The 18,101-nt window shown below is 39.3% G+C and overlaps 1 protein-coding gene across 7 annotated transcripts in view; it reads right to left on the bottom strand.

Moving 5' to 3' along the window:
* The window catches only part of STAU2 (staufen double-stranded RNA binding protein 2), a 202,732-nt gene that overhangs the window by 85,184 nt on the left and 99,447 nt on the right, over positions 1-18,101 (bottom strand). The window contains exon 12 of one of the 7 annotated variants that reach the window (XM_036232791.1): positions 2,681-16,754. The exons of the other annotated variants lie outside the window; for them this stretch is intronic. Coding sequence (XP_036088684.1) covers positions 16,701-16,754 — 54 coding nt within the window. The 3' untranslated portion in view covers positions 2,681-16,700. Of the gene's footprint in view, positions 1-2,680; positions 16,755-18,101 lie in introns of those variants that run through there. 7 annotated transcript variants of the gene reach the window in all.

The raw sequence follows: 18,101 nt of genomic DNA, 5'->3' as shown, positions 1-18,101 counted from the left end.
GACAGACACACAGACAGACACAAAGAGACAGAGAGACAGAGACAGAGGGCTTCTTGGCAAATATTCAAAGGGGCGAAGCTGCTGGAATGTAAGCTCCGTAGAAGCAGGAACGCGTCTAATGTTCTCACCGAGTACCCTTGGCAGCTAGCCGTAGCCAAGTTACAGCTTCATACGCTACTTGGGGCCATGCCCCCCAGGTTTCTTCTGCACTTCCTTCTGCAGCTAGCGCAAACGTCAGTGCAAAACCCTGAGCAGCAGTGGACTGATCTCTAAGCCGCTTTCCAGATCAACACGCTGTGAACTGTTGATCACTGGTTGGGCTCATTCGACCAGGAGCAGGAAGATTCATTATAGTATCATAAAAAGGTGGCACTGGAATAAATCTCATAAGTCATCTAACCCAACTCCCTCATTTAACATTCCAGAAAGCAGAGTCAGTCCCAAAGAGATGACAGAATCCATCCAGAGACCGCCGGCTAACTTAACCTCTGGTTAGTTCCCAAATCTCAGATTTTCTGAGCAATTAGTTGCTCTTTCCTGAGCAGTGTGATGCCTCGCCACCAACCAACGAATAATGATTAGAAAACCACAATGCCAGAGACGTGCTAGGTCTTGTCTGAGCTGGACAATAAATCACGCGTTTGAGAAGAGACACTATCATACTCTTTCATTCTCTCTGTGCAAGGGCACTACTCAGACACAAAGAAAAAAAGATTAGTCAGGCAAGACTATTAGAAGTCTCCAAATTTACTGGGAAATAAATATGAAAGTGGGTTTTGATTGTTCTGCATGTGGATGGTTAATTTAGAAAGCACAGCTGGTCGGTCACACTGTAAACAGTGTATGTCTATTTATTTTGACTGCGAATGAGAAATTCTATGACCTAGATCATTAGTTTAGTCTAATCTGATGATTATTCTAATTGAAAATATGTATTATCTTATAAACAGGATATATTTTCAAGCTGCTATCTAAACACTCAAAGGAATTTGTTTATTAAGCAGCAATATATTTTCAGATTTTTTAGCTTTATTTCAGAAATAAAACTAAAAACAACCCTGGAACTTGACTTTAATACCATGCCAAGTTATGAGAGTAGTTGATGGTTCTGAAAGTTCACGTGGTTACTTTATATTTTCTATAATATTAAACTCTTTTCAACAGAACCGAGTCTATGATAGGGAGGCTCAGTGTTATCTACATTGTTTTGCTGACAATTCTTCCCATATACAGTTATTAAAAATAAAGATAACTCGGAGGGCAATTATTTCTTCTCGATAAGAGAATTCTGTAGTGAAAATGATAACGCATTGCAAACTATAAGTCTAAAATAATTTAAATCTCCTGAGGTATCAGTTTCCCAACAAAAAATTTTTGATTTTTCCGAACTCTAGCCAACGGTGCTAGTGGACAACGTATCAGGGAAAGCAAGGCCGCACGTGTGCAGAGCTTCCGTGGTGGTGGGGCCGTTACACACAAAAGTGGGAGTGGCCTATTATCCCCGGCCACGGCCGGCTTCGATGGTGCTTCCAATAGCATGGACAGTCGTCCGCACGGGGGCTAACGTCAGACAGGTCACACGCTCTTTGCCACTCTGTCTGTCACAGTCAGGAACCGATAACGGAACACACGCGTGATACTGAACCGCACTTGTAAAGGGGAGCCAGACACCACGGGTCCTGGTCAAAGGGTCTGGAGTTCAAACACATTCAAATAATTGATGCGGCACATACTGCAGATATTTAAAACTTTACTGGGACCTTCCCGTATCCGTGGGAAATGATTCATTCTATTTTAAGTACTTTCGAAGTTTTATGAGTTTAGGAAATGCTTTACATTATTCTCGCCAGTAGAGAACTTCACGACTCAATGCTACACCTATCTGTATGGGGCAGTTTTTCATAACGCATGATGCATAAAGGGTTCAAGGGTAAACGTACATCAAAGTTCACTTGACTGTAATGAAACTTTGTCAACCTGAATTTTCTTTCATCTCTGACTCTGTGTGTGTGTGATTGCCACTTAATTGGTAGTGACATTCTTCGATTTCTACATTATAGTTCCTATAAAATCACTGTTAAATATATCTATCACTTCATCATGTTCTGCTTGAAATTTTGACATTACGATCAAATTGAATTAAACTGAAATGATTTGTAAGGTGCAAAGCAAAATAAAGTCACTACAAGTATTATTTTTCTTTTAGTGAAATACAACCAACCATTATTAAAAACACATGTAAGACACTCCCTATCAGAGGTAGGGTATGTGGGGGCAGAGGAAGCATGATTCCCATCTTCCCGCTGGGAAAATCTCCACCCTCCCATTTATCTACTTTCAAAAAGAGTTCTCTCAAGTAGTGTTTATTTTCATTCTGAGCTAATAAGGTAAAATAGCATGGCTATAGAATGAGATACCTACTAATTTTATATTACAGGGAAGACTGGTTTTATGAGCTCTAACTTGCTCACTTTGTTATGTTAAATGTGTGTAGATTAAGGGTAAAAGCTTAGGTGAGAATCTTGAATTTGTGAGAAAGAAAATTAAAATACATATTAGTTCCTTGTCTGAGGTTTAATTCTAATCACTGCATTATACATGCATCCATCTTCATTACAGATGATGGTCCTCATATGTTTTGAGACGTGTATGTATTACGTATGTGACAACAATATGAACCCTAGTCTAATGGTTTAATAATTCAACTTTTTTAAACCAGCGCGGTTGTTAAGATCAGCCGTCAGCTTTCCTGAAGGCAGAGAAACTTCCTGGAATCTATAAAAAGTAATTGAGAGCTCACATCCAGTCAGCATACGAAGCCTTGTCTCCAAAGTACTTTAAAGTCTTTATTACAAAAATATTTTTCCAAGTTAACTTTGGGGGAAAAGATTCGACGACAGTCCTGACTCACTGTGTTCTAGCTCCTGAGCGAATGAAAAGGCCCCTCGGCGTTTATGAGCTCAAGAACGAGCACATGTTGCTTACGGTGCATCGGGTAGCGAGGATGGGGGAACTCGGACCTCGTCACACGGCAGCTTCACGCAAAAGCCGGTGTGATGAATGACACAGGAACAGCCACAGTTCACATCCATTTGTGATTAAGCTAAAATATTACGTCTGATACGGTGCTATTACAAAACGAGCTTTAAAATAAAACATAATCCCCCTCTGACGGTGATTGAAAGTCCATATAAAAGACGTGACACTTTCCTACACAGCCAAGTTGACAGTGAACATGCTTATATGTCAGCCAACTTAACGCAGTTCTAGCATCACTTGTAGAAAAATGAAAATTAAAAGGGACAGAAATACCACGAGACAACCCCAGCTGAAATAAAAAAAAAAAAAATCAGCTGCAAACTTTGTTTCCCTCAGTGGAAACTACTGGATATATTACTGAAAGTGTAACTTTTCTCCTGTCTATAATTCTCCGTGAGCCTGCAATACTCTATAAAACGCCATGCACCTGCAGATAAGATCTTCGGGATTGGCCTATGTGTGTATCTTATAAGAAAAATGTAAAACGAGTTCGCACACAGCACCGAAGAAAACGTCACAGCACCCAGTGAATGTGACAGCAATTGCCGGCTGCCCTCTACTATTCTTCCGCAGTAATTCTTAGCTGGGTACCTGGGTGCTCAGAACAAGACCGTATTTCCCAGGCTCCCTCGTTGCTATGACTAGCCATGTGCCTGGGTAGAATGTCAATCAAAGGATTCTGTGGCAGCTTCCCGGGAACTTTTAAAAGAGATTTCAGGTGCGCGCCTTTTGCTCGTTTTCTTTATCCATTTCGTCGACCTGCTGCTTGGAATGTGGACATTACCATCCTTGACCACGAGGTTGACACTCAGAGATGGTGGAGTGGTGGGTGGGAGGCAACACGGGTTCCAGGAGAGTTCACGAACGGACGATCACACTAGCCCAAGCTGCACGCTAACGTGCCTTTGCACGAGAGAAGAATAAAGCTCTATTTTCTTGAAGTCGCTGGGCTTTTTGTCACTTGCGAAAGAACCAGTTCCCACCAGGATTTTACTACTGCCCTGGAATCGACACGAGGTCCCATAGCCAACAACAAAAGGAGCCTTAGAGATCTGCCAGCATTAGGGCTGGTTCTCACTCCCTTTCCCCACCCTCTTAGGGAGAGTCGACAGAACTGGTCCAGATGTAGAGAATACTCGAAGGATCTAGAAGGATCCTGCGGATGGGAGGGAATCATCTCGAATGCCAGTGTTACGAGGAACAGGGTATTTCCAGGGGGATTTCGTCCCTGGCAGCAGGCTTGCTGAGAACTGAACCTGTAGGCCCCTTTGGAAAAAAGTCTGGACTGAGTCTGATGTACGTCCCCAGCAGTTTGGCGGCAAATGAAAATACAGAGACTGAGTATGGAGAGAGCCGAGAGCTTGTTGAAGGAGCTGTAGGCACCAGCTCTAAAAACAGAAAAGGATGCAGGGAGGCTTGCTCGCCCCACATCTCCACGGCCCTTGGAGGGAGAGTCTTAGCAGAAGTCGAGGGGCTACTCAGGCCAGCCAAGTGACACCCACCAACACAGGGGGTCGGCAGCATAAACCCCTGGGAAGGCGCCAAGCAGCCACGGCTGCCCTGCACAGACGAGGGGAGCTGGCAGAAACTAAATGCTGCCCCCAAGGAATAACAAATACCGCTGATGTGCACACCAGCCGCAGATAGAACCTGCCTGGGTGACGTCTTCCCCTCCTCTAGCCCCCTCCAAACCCCAAGCACCAGAAGGGTAAGACTATGAAACAGAGGTGGAGTATGGGGGAGGACTCTCAGAGCGGATCGCAAATACTCCAAGGTCAAAGGCGCAGGAATGAGAGGACAAGAAAAGGAAATGGACATATACCCTTCCGTCCTCCAAGGGTCTTGAGCCAAAATGATGGACTTGCAATGGGGGATACGAACTTGGAGTTGTACACTGAACTGGATTATATTTTTAAAACTAAAGGTTACCAGAAAACTATGAGATTTGCCAAAGATACCATGAAAGAACATGAATGGAAGATTTGACAGCATGGAAGAACGCAGTGACTGGAGAAATATAAAATCACCCCATGTTTATACTCCCACTGCATTGAGACTGCCCCCCCAAAAACACATAAGAACATATGAAAAATTTAGGAGACTTGGTTGAAGACACAATTTTAAATTAAGCAAAATACAATCAAATGCAGATAAAAGGCCTTAAGAATCACACTTTACATACTCACCAATCACTTATAAAAACAAGTTTGATATGACTCTCTAACATATTTTTTGGACATAAAAACATTAGAGTTCATAAAGTTGTGAATTGAAAGAAAGAAAGTGAAAATGACATTTTGAAATTCACCTCCTAAACTTAAAAATGCTTCTCATGATTCAAAGATCAGCAGGAGCCAGCAGTAGGCTAAAATAATTAGGCAATAAAATTTCATGATGTTCTGTAACGCACAAAAATTCAGGACCGACAGGAAAAATATTTCTGCTACAACAAGGCAGCGTGTTTCTGCAAATGTGGCCCTAACAATTCCAATATACAATAGCAGAAGATCTCAATGTCTTCTGATTAAAGAAAAATGAATAAAGATAACTTTAAAAGATTACAAAGTCATCTCCTATGTTTAAGATTTGTTTATAAATCATCGTATCATTTTGCTTTCCTTGGTACTCTAGTATGTGAACACTAATCCTGATTTTTATAATGTAGCACTTGTTCTGGAGTTATACCACCACCATTGTGACACTGTTTCTCGTGGATTTATAGAAACTATTCCACTAAAAGATGAGTCAGAAATTTCAACATATGTAAATTAAACAATGTGGCCTCTTGAAATTTGCAAATTTATAATAATTTTTATTTTAAAGTAAGTTTCCTGGTTTGATTTATAATTGCATAAACCAGATGAGATGCTATAATTGTGCATTCTGATAGTGATTTTTTTATCAGTCTCAAGATTTCTTTTTCCTGAAAGGAGAGACACAAGTCACTTCAACCACTTATATAATTTAAGAAACAAAGAAAAATACTATAAGCCGTAGAATATTTAAGTAAAAAAAGCTAGACTTTTTTCATGCTCATTTGAGACTCTGAGGGGCCATCCACATGAAAATTTAAGTTTCCTACCCCCAACCTCCAAAAAAGTTGAGTCAAACTGTTTCCTGCAGGGCTGGAGTCCCTTGATGTCGTAGGACTACTAAATATTTTACTAATCTCAGCGGGAAACCGGTTAACTGCTGTCCGTCAGATGTTTTTAATGGTCGCCCCCCCTGCGGGACAAAAAAATGAGGAGGGTGTGAAACAGACCCACGTTTAAAGACAGCTGCTCTTAGATCGTCCAGGAAAGAGAAAGGCCTGCACGCTCCTCTGTGACAGCCAACACAATCGCTGTGTCGCACAAACGTGTTTGGTTAGCAAACTCAAGTTCATTAACCGTGGGGTCTCCTCCGCAGCAGCGGGCAGGGACCCCATGGCAGCTACCGCATGGAAGCCGCGCACGGAGGAGTCCAAACAGCGGGGGGGAAAGGGCGCCAGGTCAGCACTCGATCCGCGGACACTCAAAACGCGCCTGACTCTCGCAGGGTCTGGACACTAGCCGCACGTAAGACCTCAATCTTTACTAACGCACAAACGGCGTGTTCTTAGCCAAACACGAAATAGTACTGCTTGATAAATATTGTCCTCATAAACAGATTAGGTTGGTATCGAACATTTCTTAACTACTTTCTTAGATCACTTGATGGACATGTAAAATCATCTTACTTATTTGGGTTATCCATGGTCAACGGGACAAATCTACATTATTTCTACTGGAATACAAGTTAACTAATGAATTAATTTAGAAGCAATAAATGAGCTTCTCCATGAAAAACACAGAACAAGGCCTGCTTCACGGCTAGCATTAAAATAAATACTAGATATTCTTATTACTATTATTACATATTCTATAACGGCGTAATAAAAAGAAATGACAAGATGTATAATTATTAGGAATATTACATTAGGATAATGTCTGCCACTTTCTGTAAAGCTTTCCCCCACTCCTTTTCATAACTAAAATCAATGCTTTTGTGACTAAAATGTAAACACATATTTAACGTGCTCAGTTGTGTACGGGTGTCTTAGCGGCATGAGTAATCTGTTTCGCTCTGCATGCAAAGCGCTTGTCACGTCGATGCCTCAGAAGGGATAAACAAATGAATGAAATCACATTATACAGACTAAGACTCAACTTGTAATTATCTTTTCTTTTAGAAATTCGATGCTTGAGATAAGCTTTGAAAATTACATGCCTGTATCTGGTGTATGAAATCTACCATGCAGTTAAAGGTTCCTCTTCAAGTTAGAGTTTTAGAGAGAGGGAAATTTATAAGCCTATTTATGCATGAGAAGCTTAGCAATGGGGACCAAGAAACTTGAACCAAGAAACATCGATAAATGTTACTTGATTTGCAAAAGCTAATAATTAAGTTGCTGCTTGAACTGCAAATCCAATTGGTAGCAAATACTACCTATGACAGGTTATTCTTTTAGCAACTTCTCATTTTACTCTTGGAAACTACTGTTATCACAACTTCAATTTTCTCCCCTATCGTTTACTTCATTACACAAGTTTCCACTGAATCTACTCTTAACAGAAAGCAGTAACAGCCTAACCGGCAATTCTATTGGGTGGTTCTTTACAGTATTTGACAGAGCAGTTGATCAAGAACCAGGAGAGACTACTGACCCAGAAGCCAAAAAAAGAGAAAGTTCAAGATGAGAAACAGTTTGGAACCTGAGTTGAGCTAGGTTAACTGCCTCGGAAAACAAAACTCAAAACTCTGCGGAGGAATCTAACAGAATCCAGTCTCTCTGATGCATTATTCACAAGAGCCAGGATGCAATCCAAAATGACTTGGCCTAGGATAAGCAAGAAAAAGTGACTCATATTCAAGTAAAAAGGCAATCAATAAGGACCAAATCCAATATATCTGATGCTGAAATGAATGGAAAAGGTGCTTAAAGGCACCTATTGTAAGGATTCTCAAGGATGTACAAATATATACATATGTATATAATGAATAGGTGGACAGAAAATGTCAGCAGAAAAAAGGAAACTCAAAAAAAATGGAAATTCTAGAAATAAAAATACAATATCCAAAATTAAACAAAAAAAATTCCCCGGATGAAGGAGACTTATAAAAGTCAGTGAACTTACAGATCGATAGAAATAATATAACCTAAATTTCAGAGAAAAAAAAATTTAATGAATAAAGCCTCAGGAAATCTGTGGGACAAAATTTAAAAAAAAAAAAAATGGGGGGGGGGGTATAAATGAGTCCTAGGAGGAAAGAAGAGAGAAAAGGGAGCCAAAAAATTTGAAAAAAAAAAATGAAAGACCAAAACTTTCTAAATTTGATGAAAGACATAAACATACCAATGTAAGAAAGCAATAAATGCACAGAGCTGAATACTGGCTCCCGAAAGCTACTTCCAAATCCTAACCCCTCGCACCTTTGGCTCTGCCCTCATTTAGAAATTACATCTTTGCAGATGTAAGTAAGTCAAGGATCCCAAGGTAAGATCCATCTGGATTTACAGTGGGCCCCAAATCCAGTGACAGCTGTCCCTACAGCTTTTCCTATATTTTTAGCTATTTTCTTAAGACAGATGTCAAGATTACCAGTTAGTAGTTAAATAATTAATGGGCCAATTCCAAACAACTGGTATAGAATTCCAGCTTCAGGTAACGGAAGAATAAATTCACAGGAAGAATAAGTTCACAGGACAAAGCTTCCTGCAAATAACAATATAAAATGTAGACAAAGTGGAAGAAAAACATTTGAAGACTCTGGAACGTGATTAAAAGTGGGCAAGACACCCCCACAGAGCTTTTCCTTGGAAGACTCGAAGCACACAAAGAAATGTGAGTTTCTTCTTCTTCTTCTTTTCTTTTTTGCCTGAGGGTATTTCCCATTTCCTGTAGTTCTATTGGAAAACTGTAGTCTTACCATTTGGAGGTGGCAGAGAAAAAGAGTTTAGAAATGGCAGAGGAACTGGACATTGAGGGAAGAAATCCCAGAAGTAAGGTAGCTTCATGAGTGGTCCAACACTAGGTGTGAATATAAACTACCCAGATCTCTGGCTGACTACAAACTCGGCAGGTACAGGAAAGACCATGGAGGGCCCGATTAAAAGTGGGCAGAAAGAAGTGAGCAATCCGTTAAGATCTGAAAGTCGGCTACGTTTTTTGATGGACTGTGGTCACTAAGGCACACACCACTCAAGTACTAGAAAGCTAAAGCTTTACTGGACTGGGGTATCAGTGGACATGGGCTGGCAGATCGGCTGGGAATTTAGGGGGGAAATGCTGGCAGCTAAGAAATGCAAAGCTTCAAAAATCTGAGTACGAACTCAACCTAAATAATTATGCGAGCACAGGGAAGACTGCGAGGAAAAAGCCGCAGCCGGAAGCTGAAAGAACTAACTGTTGGCACACACAGCTGTCGGCTGAGCAGGGTCGCCATGGGCAACGCAAAGCTTCCACTTTCAGTGCAGGCGACTTAACTGAGGACGAGACCACAGGCAAAAGCAACAGTCTGCAAAAGGAAAAGTGATCGGGTTGCTATGACATGTTATCCGCAGTATCCGTTTTTCGAACAAAAATGACAGGCAGAAAATAAAGCAGGAAAGAATGAGCCACACTCATGAATACGGCAGCCAACAGAAACTACGTGTTGGATTTAGATGACAAAGACTTCAAAGCAGCTATTTCAAAGATGTTCAAATAATGAAAGGAAAATATGATCTCGATAACTGTACAGATATGGAATCTCAACACATAGACCTAAAAAGAACCAAATGGAAACATGTTATATATAAAAAATATGATAATTGAAATGAAAATATTCTTCTATGGGCTTAAGAGCAAATTGCAGAAGATAGAGGGAAGAATCATTAAATGTGAAAATAGGCCAACAGAAATCACATAATCCAAAATACAGAGAAAAACAGAATTTCAAAGACATGTGGGACAATTATCAAGAAACCCAAAATATGTGTAACTAGAATCCCAAAAGGAAAGAAAAAAGGGTAGAAAAATATTTTGAAAATCAGTGGCCAAAAAGTTTTCAAAACTAGTGAAAACCACTAGATGATCATTTTCTAAGAAGCTAAATGAATCCCAAGCAGGATTAAAAACAGGCCTAGATAGAGCATAGCCGAATTGGTGAGACTGGAGATCAACAGAATATCTTAACACACACGGTGCTGAAAGAGCTGGCTACCCTGTGGGAAAGTGAACTACGACCCATACCATACGCACACAAAAAGTAACTTTGAAGGGATCTTCGCATTAGACATAAAAGCAAAATGTCTAGAAAAAGAAAAAAGTAAGAGAGAATCACTGCCACCTTAACTAAGATTTCTTAGTTAGGACCAACACGGCAAAAATTATATTTAGAAAATGGAAACTCGAACTTCATCAAAATAGAAAACTTCCTTTCAGCTTCTCAAACAATGACACTAAGATAATGAAAAAAAAACAAGTCACGGAGGCAAAGCACTTGTACCCGGAGTATATAAAGAACTCTTACAAGTCAATAATAATGAGAAGAAATCACAATTCGAAACTGGGCAAAAGATGTGGACGTTTCACAACGATTTAATTGGCCAATAATCACAATAAAAAAAGACGCTCATATTGTTGGTCATCAGTGAAATACAAATCAAAATATCAGTGAGATACCACTACGCCCTTCGTAGAGTTGGCCTGATCATATCGCGCACGGAACCCTCACACATTGCTGGCGGAAAGTAATGACCCGGCACATTGAAAAAGATCTGACGGTTCCTCATAAATTTGTATGTACACTTACCATGTGACCCAGCAGTTCCACGCCAAGGTCTTTTTCCAAGAGAACTGAAAATGTGTCTGCATAAAATCTTGTACGAAATGTTCATAAACAGCTTTATTCATAACAGCCCTAAACTGAGAACAACTCAAATGCTCATCAGTAGGTAAACTGATCATTTGTGGTGTATATCCATGCAATGAGAACAAACTAGTATTAAGTGACAAAAAGATACCCTGGTTGCCTGGAGCCACGGGGAAGTGAGGAAAACGGGCTACAAAGAGGCACCGGACAATTTTCCAAAATAATGGAAATATTCCCATCTTGACTGTAGTGGTAGTTACATGGCTATATACATTTTTTAGTTGTACAAGTGTACAACTAAATGGGTGTGTTTTATTGCATGTAAATTATATCTTGAGGTTGATTAAAACATTTAAAAAGTGTAGTTATCTTCGACATAACCGTTGGAGAGAATAGCCATTGCTCATATATCTCTTAAATAATCTTAATTCATCGCCACTAATTTCCAAGCAACTGGTACCTTAGGAGGGTAACACCACTGGAATTTGTCAGCTGTGACTGTCTGCATCAACACGTCCCACCCCAACTCCCATTCTAACGTTAGCTCCGTGAGAGCAGAAACCTTGACGGTCTTTTATGCCACGGGTCCCCAACCCCCAGGCCATGGACCGGTACCTGGCTGCACAGCAAGTGAGCAAGTGAAGCTTTATCAGTATTTACCAGTGCGAGCATCACCGCCTCAGCTCCACCTCAGATCATCAGGCATTAGATTCTCATAGGAGCACTGACTGGTTCCTGATGTCAAAAAGGTTGGGGGACTACTGCTTTATGCTACATCCTCAGTGCCAAGAAGTGTGTCTGGCCCGTGGCAGATGCACAATATATTTTGGTTGAATTAATGAATAAATGAATAATGAATTCATGAATAAATGTATCCCAACAAATACTAAGTAATCTCTCTTAAGTCTTAGCCCAATCTTCACTATTTACTTCTTTGGTTTCAATCACATCTTTTTACCAATGACTCAAATCTGTGCATCCTATTCTCTCTCGCTGATCACCAGATCCATTTACAACTGCCCACTGCGCAACTCCATCTGAAAGTCCCACGGGCAACTCAATGCCACAGGTTTAAATGGAACGCATTCACTTCCTCTAAGTTTATCCATCTTATCCACACTAAAATAAAACCTGTCCCAAACATGTCACATTCGTACTACCTTCCTACTTTCCTTCACTCTCAAATTCTTAAAAAGAACAGTCTATCCTCAAACAGTCTCCATTAACTCTTCAACACATTAAATCTAGCTTCCACCCTGATCAGGCCGGTAAAAGCATCCTCACAGCGGTCAGCACAAGAGAGCATTTAATTCTCTCGATTAAATGAATTCTTTTTCAGACTATACCTTAGCCCCACTCCCATATGCCCACTAGCTCTGCCGTAAGTTGGTCTTATTTCAGTTATTTCTCTCTTGAATCTGTGCAAAACCACTAATTAGTCTGTCTCGCTTTTTTCTAATTCATCTACCACAATGCTACTATCCTTTCAAAAACAAGCCAGTGGTCCCCGCCTAATGGCTAAAAGTCAAACCACCAGCCACGCACACATCTTTCTGGCCTCCCGGTCAGCCGCTTTTATCTTGAACTCCAAGCATTTTCTGAAACACCACGCCCTTTACGTCTTCACCACTTAGCCTCTTCTGCCTGCAACTCTTTTTCTTCTTCTCCACCTGAAAATCTTATGTACTCTTCGAAACTTACTTGAAACGTCTCCTCTGCCACGAATTCTCCCCCAACTCGTTCAGTTGGAGCTGTTCATTGCCATTTATGATTCTCGACGTGGGTATCCACGCCTCGAGCGAACACTGACCAGGTTACACTCGCTATGACACTGACTACGGGGCAGGCATCACACACGTCACTTCATGCAGCATGCTGCAAATCTCTATTTTCAGCGAACTGTTGTGTAGTGTTCAAACACTGATCCCCAGAGACAGGACTGATGTGTGGTAGTGGACAATGTTCTGTAGATTGACTTCTTCACCTGTCTGTCCCCACCTTGACCATAACCCCTCCCATGCCCAGGGCCTGGCATGCGGCACAGCAGGCGTAGGTACTAAGTATTTTTCCAGGGTGAATAAGCGAATGTTCCATTTCCGGTTCTTCAGCTAAATCAATTCCGGTAATTAATGGGATGACATAACATACTATAGCCAGATTACCTTCATATCCACCTAATTCTTCACATACATACTGAAATTACTATTCTTACTGTGCTATCTACTATTTTTCTCTTAGTAAGAGTTTTTCAATCTGTGAACTTTATCATTTTCCAACAGTAATCCTTGTGTTCTCAAATGTTCCATTAAAACTTGATTCTGGACTTTCTTATACTTAAAAAAAAAATGACAACACTACAGATAAAAACATCTTGAATGTTTTTCGAATACTCTTTATCTCTAATAGTTGAATTAATAATCTACTTTCTGATGTGACCATGTGAAGATGGCAGAATTTTCCAGAACCTAAAATCTGTCAGGGTTTAAAATTAACTAAGAATTCTATACAGGAAATGAGTAAACTTCATTACTAACAGGATGTTTTGCTTGGGTAGTCCCTTAAATGTATATTTACATAATAAAATTTTATCTTAGAATAAAATCCAGAGTTTCCTCCAGCTCAAAAAAGTCAGTGTTTTTAAATGACTGAGACTCAGTTGTATATACAGTTGAAGGCATAAATAAATCTGTTAATGAAATCTATGACTAAGCCAAAACACTATGCAGAAGACCACGGGTGGCCACCACAAACCAGCCCTACCTACAGGGAACAGTCAGTCTTCAAACACTGTACATAGTTGATTAAAAAAAAAAAAAATTGTGAGTGAAAAGGTAGCAGGCACTTCGGCTTGGTCTACTTCACGCTCTGATACGTAACAAGTCAGTCAATGGACGTCAGTTTCCTTTCCTTGTTTACCCAGACATCTCCTAACTGAAGCATGGCCCTCACGAGTTATTTTTTCAGTGTGCATAAATCCTTACATGCGGTTTTCCACACACAGTTTCTCTTTCTCAGAGCTGTCCTGGGTAAGAAGAGTACAGTTGTGAAATTTAAGGCCTTGTCATTCATGAAAAACGTCAGATATTGCTGGATGCTGGAAAGAGGGAAATCAGTAATTTCAACATGACCGAGAAGGAGCATGGCTATACAGATACTAGTCTGACATGAAGGCACCAGATAGATGGCCACTGCAATTAATCCCATGTCGCCAGGTAAAAAATCACATCACTGCCAACCTTTTCTAGCAAAAGGAAATGCAATTCACCTTTAGAAGGAAAATTATTTTTCTCCAAAGATTTGATTTCCAAATAATTGGTTGACTCCTCATGACGAATTAAAATCTATTCTGATCCAAACAGAAGAAGCTACAGATATTTCTACTTGTGGGGGGGACACATAATGGCAGCCATTTTTTTCTGATCCGCATCAAAGTCACTGTGGGTATGGAATGGCTCCTGCCGGGTTTGCGTATGACTTTGTCTTTGAAATATCTTATGTGTCTGACTATGTATATGCTGGGGTCAAGGCTCAAGATAAATGTCTTTGTCCTTCTGAGTTCCAGGATGACATTCTGTAGTGATGTCAGGCAGTTAGCCTTGAATAATCTAGTCTACGCAGTAATAGTAAGACAGCTTTACTCAAGCCTGCTTGAATCTTACCTGTGCTACTGTTACTTAGCTCAGAATGTTTCTGTATGCATTAGGATTTCTTTCTTCAAATGTAATGTTTTTCTCTATAGAGTTGGAAATTTTAGCAAAATGAGTTGATCTGTTGTAATTCCACTGGTTTTTGAGGAAGTACAGTCATCCGATATGTAGTTTGCATTTCCCTCGAGTTTATGAAGGTCTAAAGATACCACAGACAAAAAGTCAGTTTGCATGAACGGGGGCTGCCCGTTTGAAGAACAAACCTGAGTTTTGGGGTCACTAGAGGAACCAAACTTTTAAAAGACTTCAAATACTAACTCAACCTCCTCAAGGTCTTCGGAAAGTAGAAAAGACAAAATCTGAGGGGATTTTAAAGAATCTGCTGACCCCATACCAAATCAACAAATGCGTTTTACTCATTGTACTTTTTGAGTAATTTCTCATCACTTTACGCAAACATCTGTGTAACAGAGTAGATGAAAATTTGGGCTCAGAAATGAGGTGGTAAATTTCAAGAACAAAGTAAAATCAGGGTAAAATATATTTCTAAGTGGGAATCATATGCATAAGTGTGATTTCTTTTTCTATATTCTCCTATTAGAAGTCTATGGTTTCACTTATACTGGTCTTTGATTTAAAACAAAAATGGCCCCCTTATTCTTCAAAAAATAAAAAGGTGGAATAGCTAATTTGATAATAAATATATGGATTACAAAAAAGTGAGGTAAAAGAAAGAAAAAAGAGAAAGGAAAAAGGCTAATTCTCATATTAAATAGCCCCTTCCATAACCCGTCTCAAAGCAATCTAGACTGAGGTCACACTGTTAAAATATGTCACATGTCATATATTAGAAATAAATATTTAAAAGGAGCTTGTAACTATACAAGAGGTCTGCCTGCGATAATCATACTGAACTTCACAAATGGTGACATATAAGTAGAAACGCATTAAGTTCGAATTGTATTCGAAAATAAAGTTTTAAGTAGATGTTTCAAAGCCTTCTACTGACATTCTCGTCTTGCTGGAAACGGCACCAACATCTAAACCACACCGTAACGAAAAGCCATTCTTAAAACACTCTTTTGACATGAAAAAACAAACAAACAAAAACTAACCGTGGCTTACCTACGACACCACCTAAGTGCTATTTCGCATTCTTTATTTGAGCAAAATAAACCGACTTTATCATATGTTACTCTGAAGGTTTCGAAAACAATGCTGCTCAAAGGACGGTGATCGCGAGGAGATGCACAGAAGAGCGAACTGAAAGGAACTGCGAGGAGAAAGGCTAACTCGCTCAAACACCGTCAGCCCTCCGTATCTGCGGGTCCCGCGTCCACAGGTTCACCCAACCGTGCATTGGAAACGTTCAAAAAAACAGTTAGGTTGCTGCTGACGTGTGCTGTGTACTCAGGCCTACGACGGTGGCATTTGTACAGGCTTTCTGTCTTGTTGTTAGTCCCTAAACAACATGGTATAACTAGTTACACGGCACTTACATTGCATTAGGTATTATAATATTCAATCTAGCGATGATTTAAAGTACCCAAGAGGATGTGCACAGGACATGGTGACTACTAGGCCGTTTTACATAAGGGACCTGAGCCAAACCCCCATGGATACCGAGGGAAGACAGCAATTAATTCTCATTTCCAATATAATAATTTTCCAATGGCCAATTTAAATAAAGCAATTGCTTGTATTTAATTATACAAAGAGATTTCTAATATAATTAGTATGGGAAATCATATTAAAGATGTAAAAACAGAATGATGTATATCAAAACACAACAAAAAAGTCTACTTCAGTTCAAATGTCTTTCCTATAATTTTCTCTAAAACACTGAATGATGTCGAAACATTTGGGCATTATAATTAAAGAGTATCAAGATACACAACAAAAAGCCCGCTATGGTAGGACTGTAATTTCAAATGAGTTTTTATGAAATCCACAGAAGTCATGGAGGCATGCTGACGGAAGCATGAAGTCTGAGATGCACAGACCTACTGACATAAAAGTTTTTTTCTAGAAAATAAGGCATTATGAACATTCAGGTTTTAAAAAAGGATAATTGAAACGCACTCGGTGAAACTTCAAAAAACCAATATCCATTTATGACGGAGATCCAAAAGCTTGCTTCTAAAATGTGATGAAAACAGCTCTGGTGAGCCCAAGCAAGGATGAAAGAAGGACCTGGAATGTGTAAATCGTTCAGTCACATTCTGCTCTGTGAAGTCGGCTTTATTAATAATAACTTTAATTGTATAATAATTTAAAAATTTTTATAGACTTAAGCAAAAGAATGGGAACTTAATACCTACATTGTGGTGAGCAAATAAGCTTTATGTGATTTATAAATTTTAATTAAAGACTGGGTAATGAAAAATTAAAAGTTAAAACAACTTAGTTTTCAGTACACTAACATAATTTTACTTTGTAATACAATATAGCTGTCACATACAATGGCTCTGATAGGCTTAAATCAAATTGTAATGGCCGAAGAAGGCCATGGAAGGGTTTATACAATATTCAATAAGCAATAACATCTATTCAGTGTACAATAACAAAAAAGTTCTAACCTCAAAACACAGAAAAGAATTTATTGTTTTGAAATTCCAGAAACAAAAATAACAGAATAGCATATAATCCATAACAACGTGGCCCTATAATTTCTAAACTACAGTCCAATTAACACATTCAAGAAACAAAACAATCTATGTGTTTTTCTACCAGGTAAATATACCCAAGAAAGTTGCCCATAAAGAAAAAGGCTTTAAAAATCTTAACCACAAAGAACCTTCTACTGTGACAATATGAAGACGTGCCATGCACCTGACAGGACACTAAGCTATTTCCCACAGATTCTGTTTACTGCTCAGCTGTACATTGTGATCCGACAGTCAATATTTCACATCATTACCAAGCTCATTCGACCAAAGAAGCACAGTAATGTTTTAAAACCACCTGTTGGTATTCATTAGTATGTAAAAAGCACAGCACACAAATTTGGACATGTTTAACGTGTCCATAAATAATGTTATAGTATCTCTGGATAAGTTTTTTTTTTAAAAAAAAAAAAGAAGCAGCAGCCTGAGCGGTCAGCCCAACCATGGAGAAAACATTGTTGAAGTAAAGATATGTTAAAATTATAACTGATGTCATTGCCAAGAATTAATAAATACAAATTTAAAAATATTAAGTAGTTCTTCTGGCAGCGAAGTTACATCCACCATAATAACATCTCCGAGGGAAAAAAAAAAAAATCAATGTGAGGCTTGAAGGCAATTTGTGTTTTGTTTCTATAAAAATGTGGCGTTCTTCCAGGTGTTTCTAAATGACTAGATTTGTAAATAAGCAGTGAGTTTCCTTCCCTCACAGTTTATTTCTAGTTCACTCTATGCAGATTGTAGATAGAACTAAAAATTACTTAGCTTTTGCCCAGTACTTTCACTGCATGAATCAAGGTCTTTTCGTTTTGAACAGTGATTTATTATCATTCTTATAATAAACAACAAAACCAAATTCTAAAATTTAAAGTGT

This window comes from Rousettus aegyptiacus, unplaced genomic scaffold (assembly GCF_014176215.1).
Source record: "Rousettus aegyptiacus isolate mRouAeg1 unplaced genomic scaffold, mRouAeg1.p scaffold_m13_p_15, whole genome shotgun sequence".
NCBI classification, from domain to species: Eukaryota; Metazoa; Chordata; class Mammalia; order Chiroptera; family Pteropodidae; genus Rousettus; species Rousettus aegyptiacus.
The sequence above is the reverse complement of the archived record's forward strand: the minus strand, read 5'-3'. Positions and strand labels throughout refer to the sequence as shown.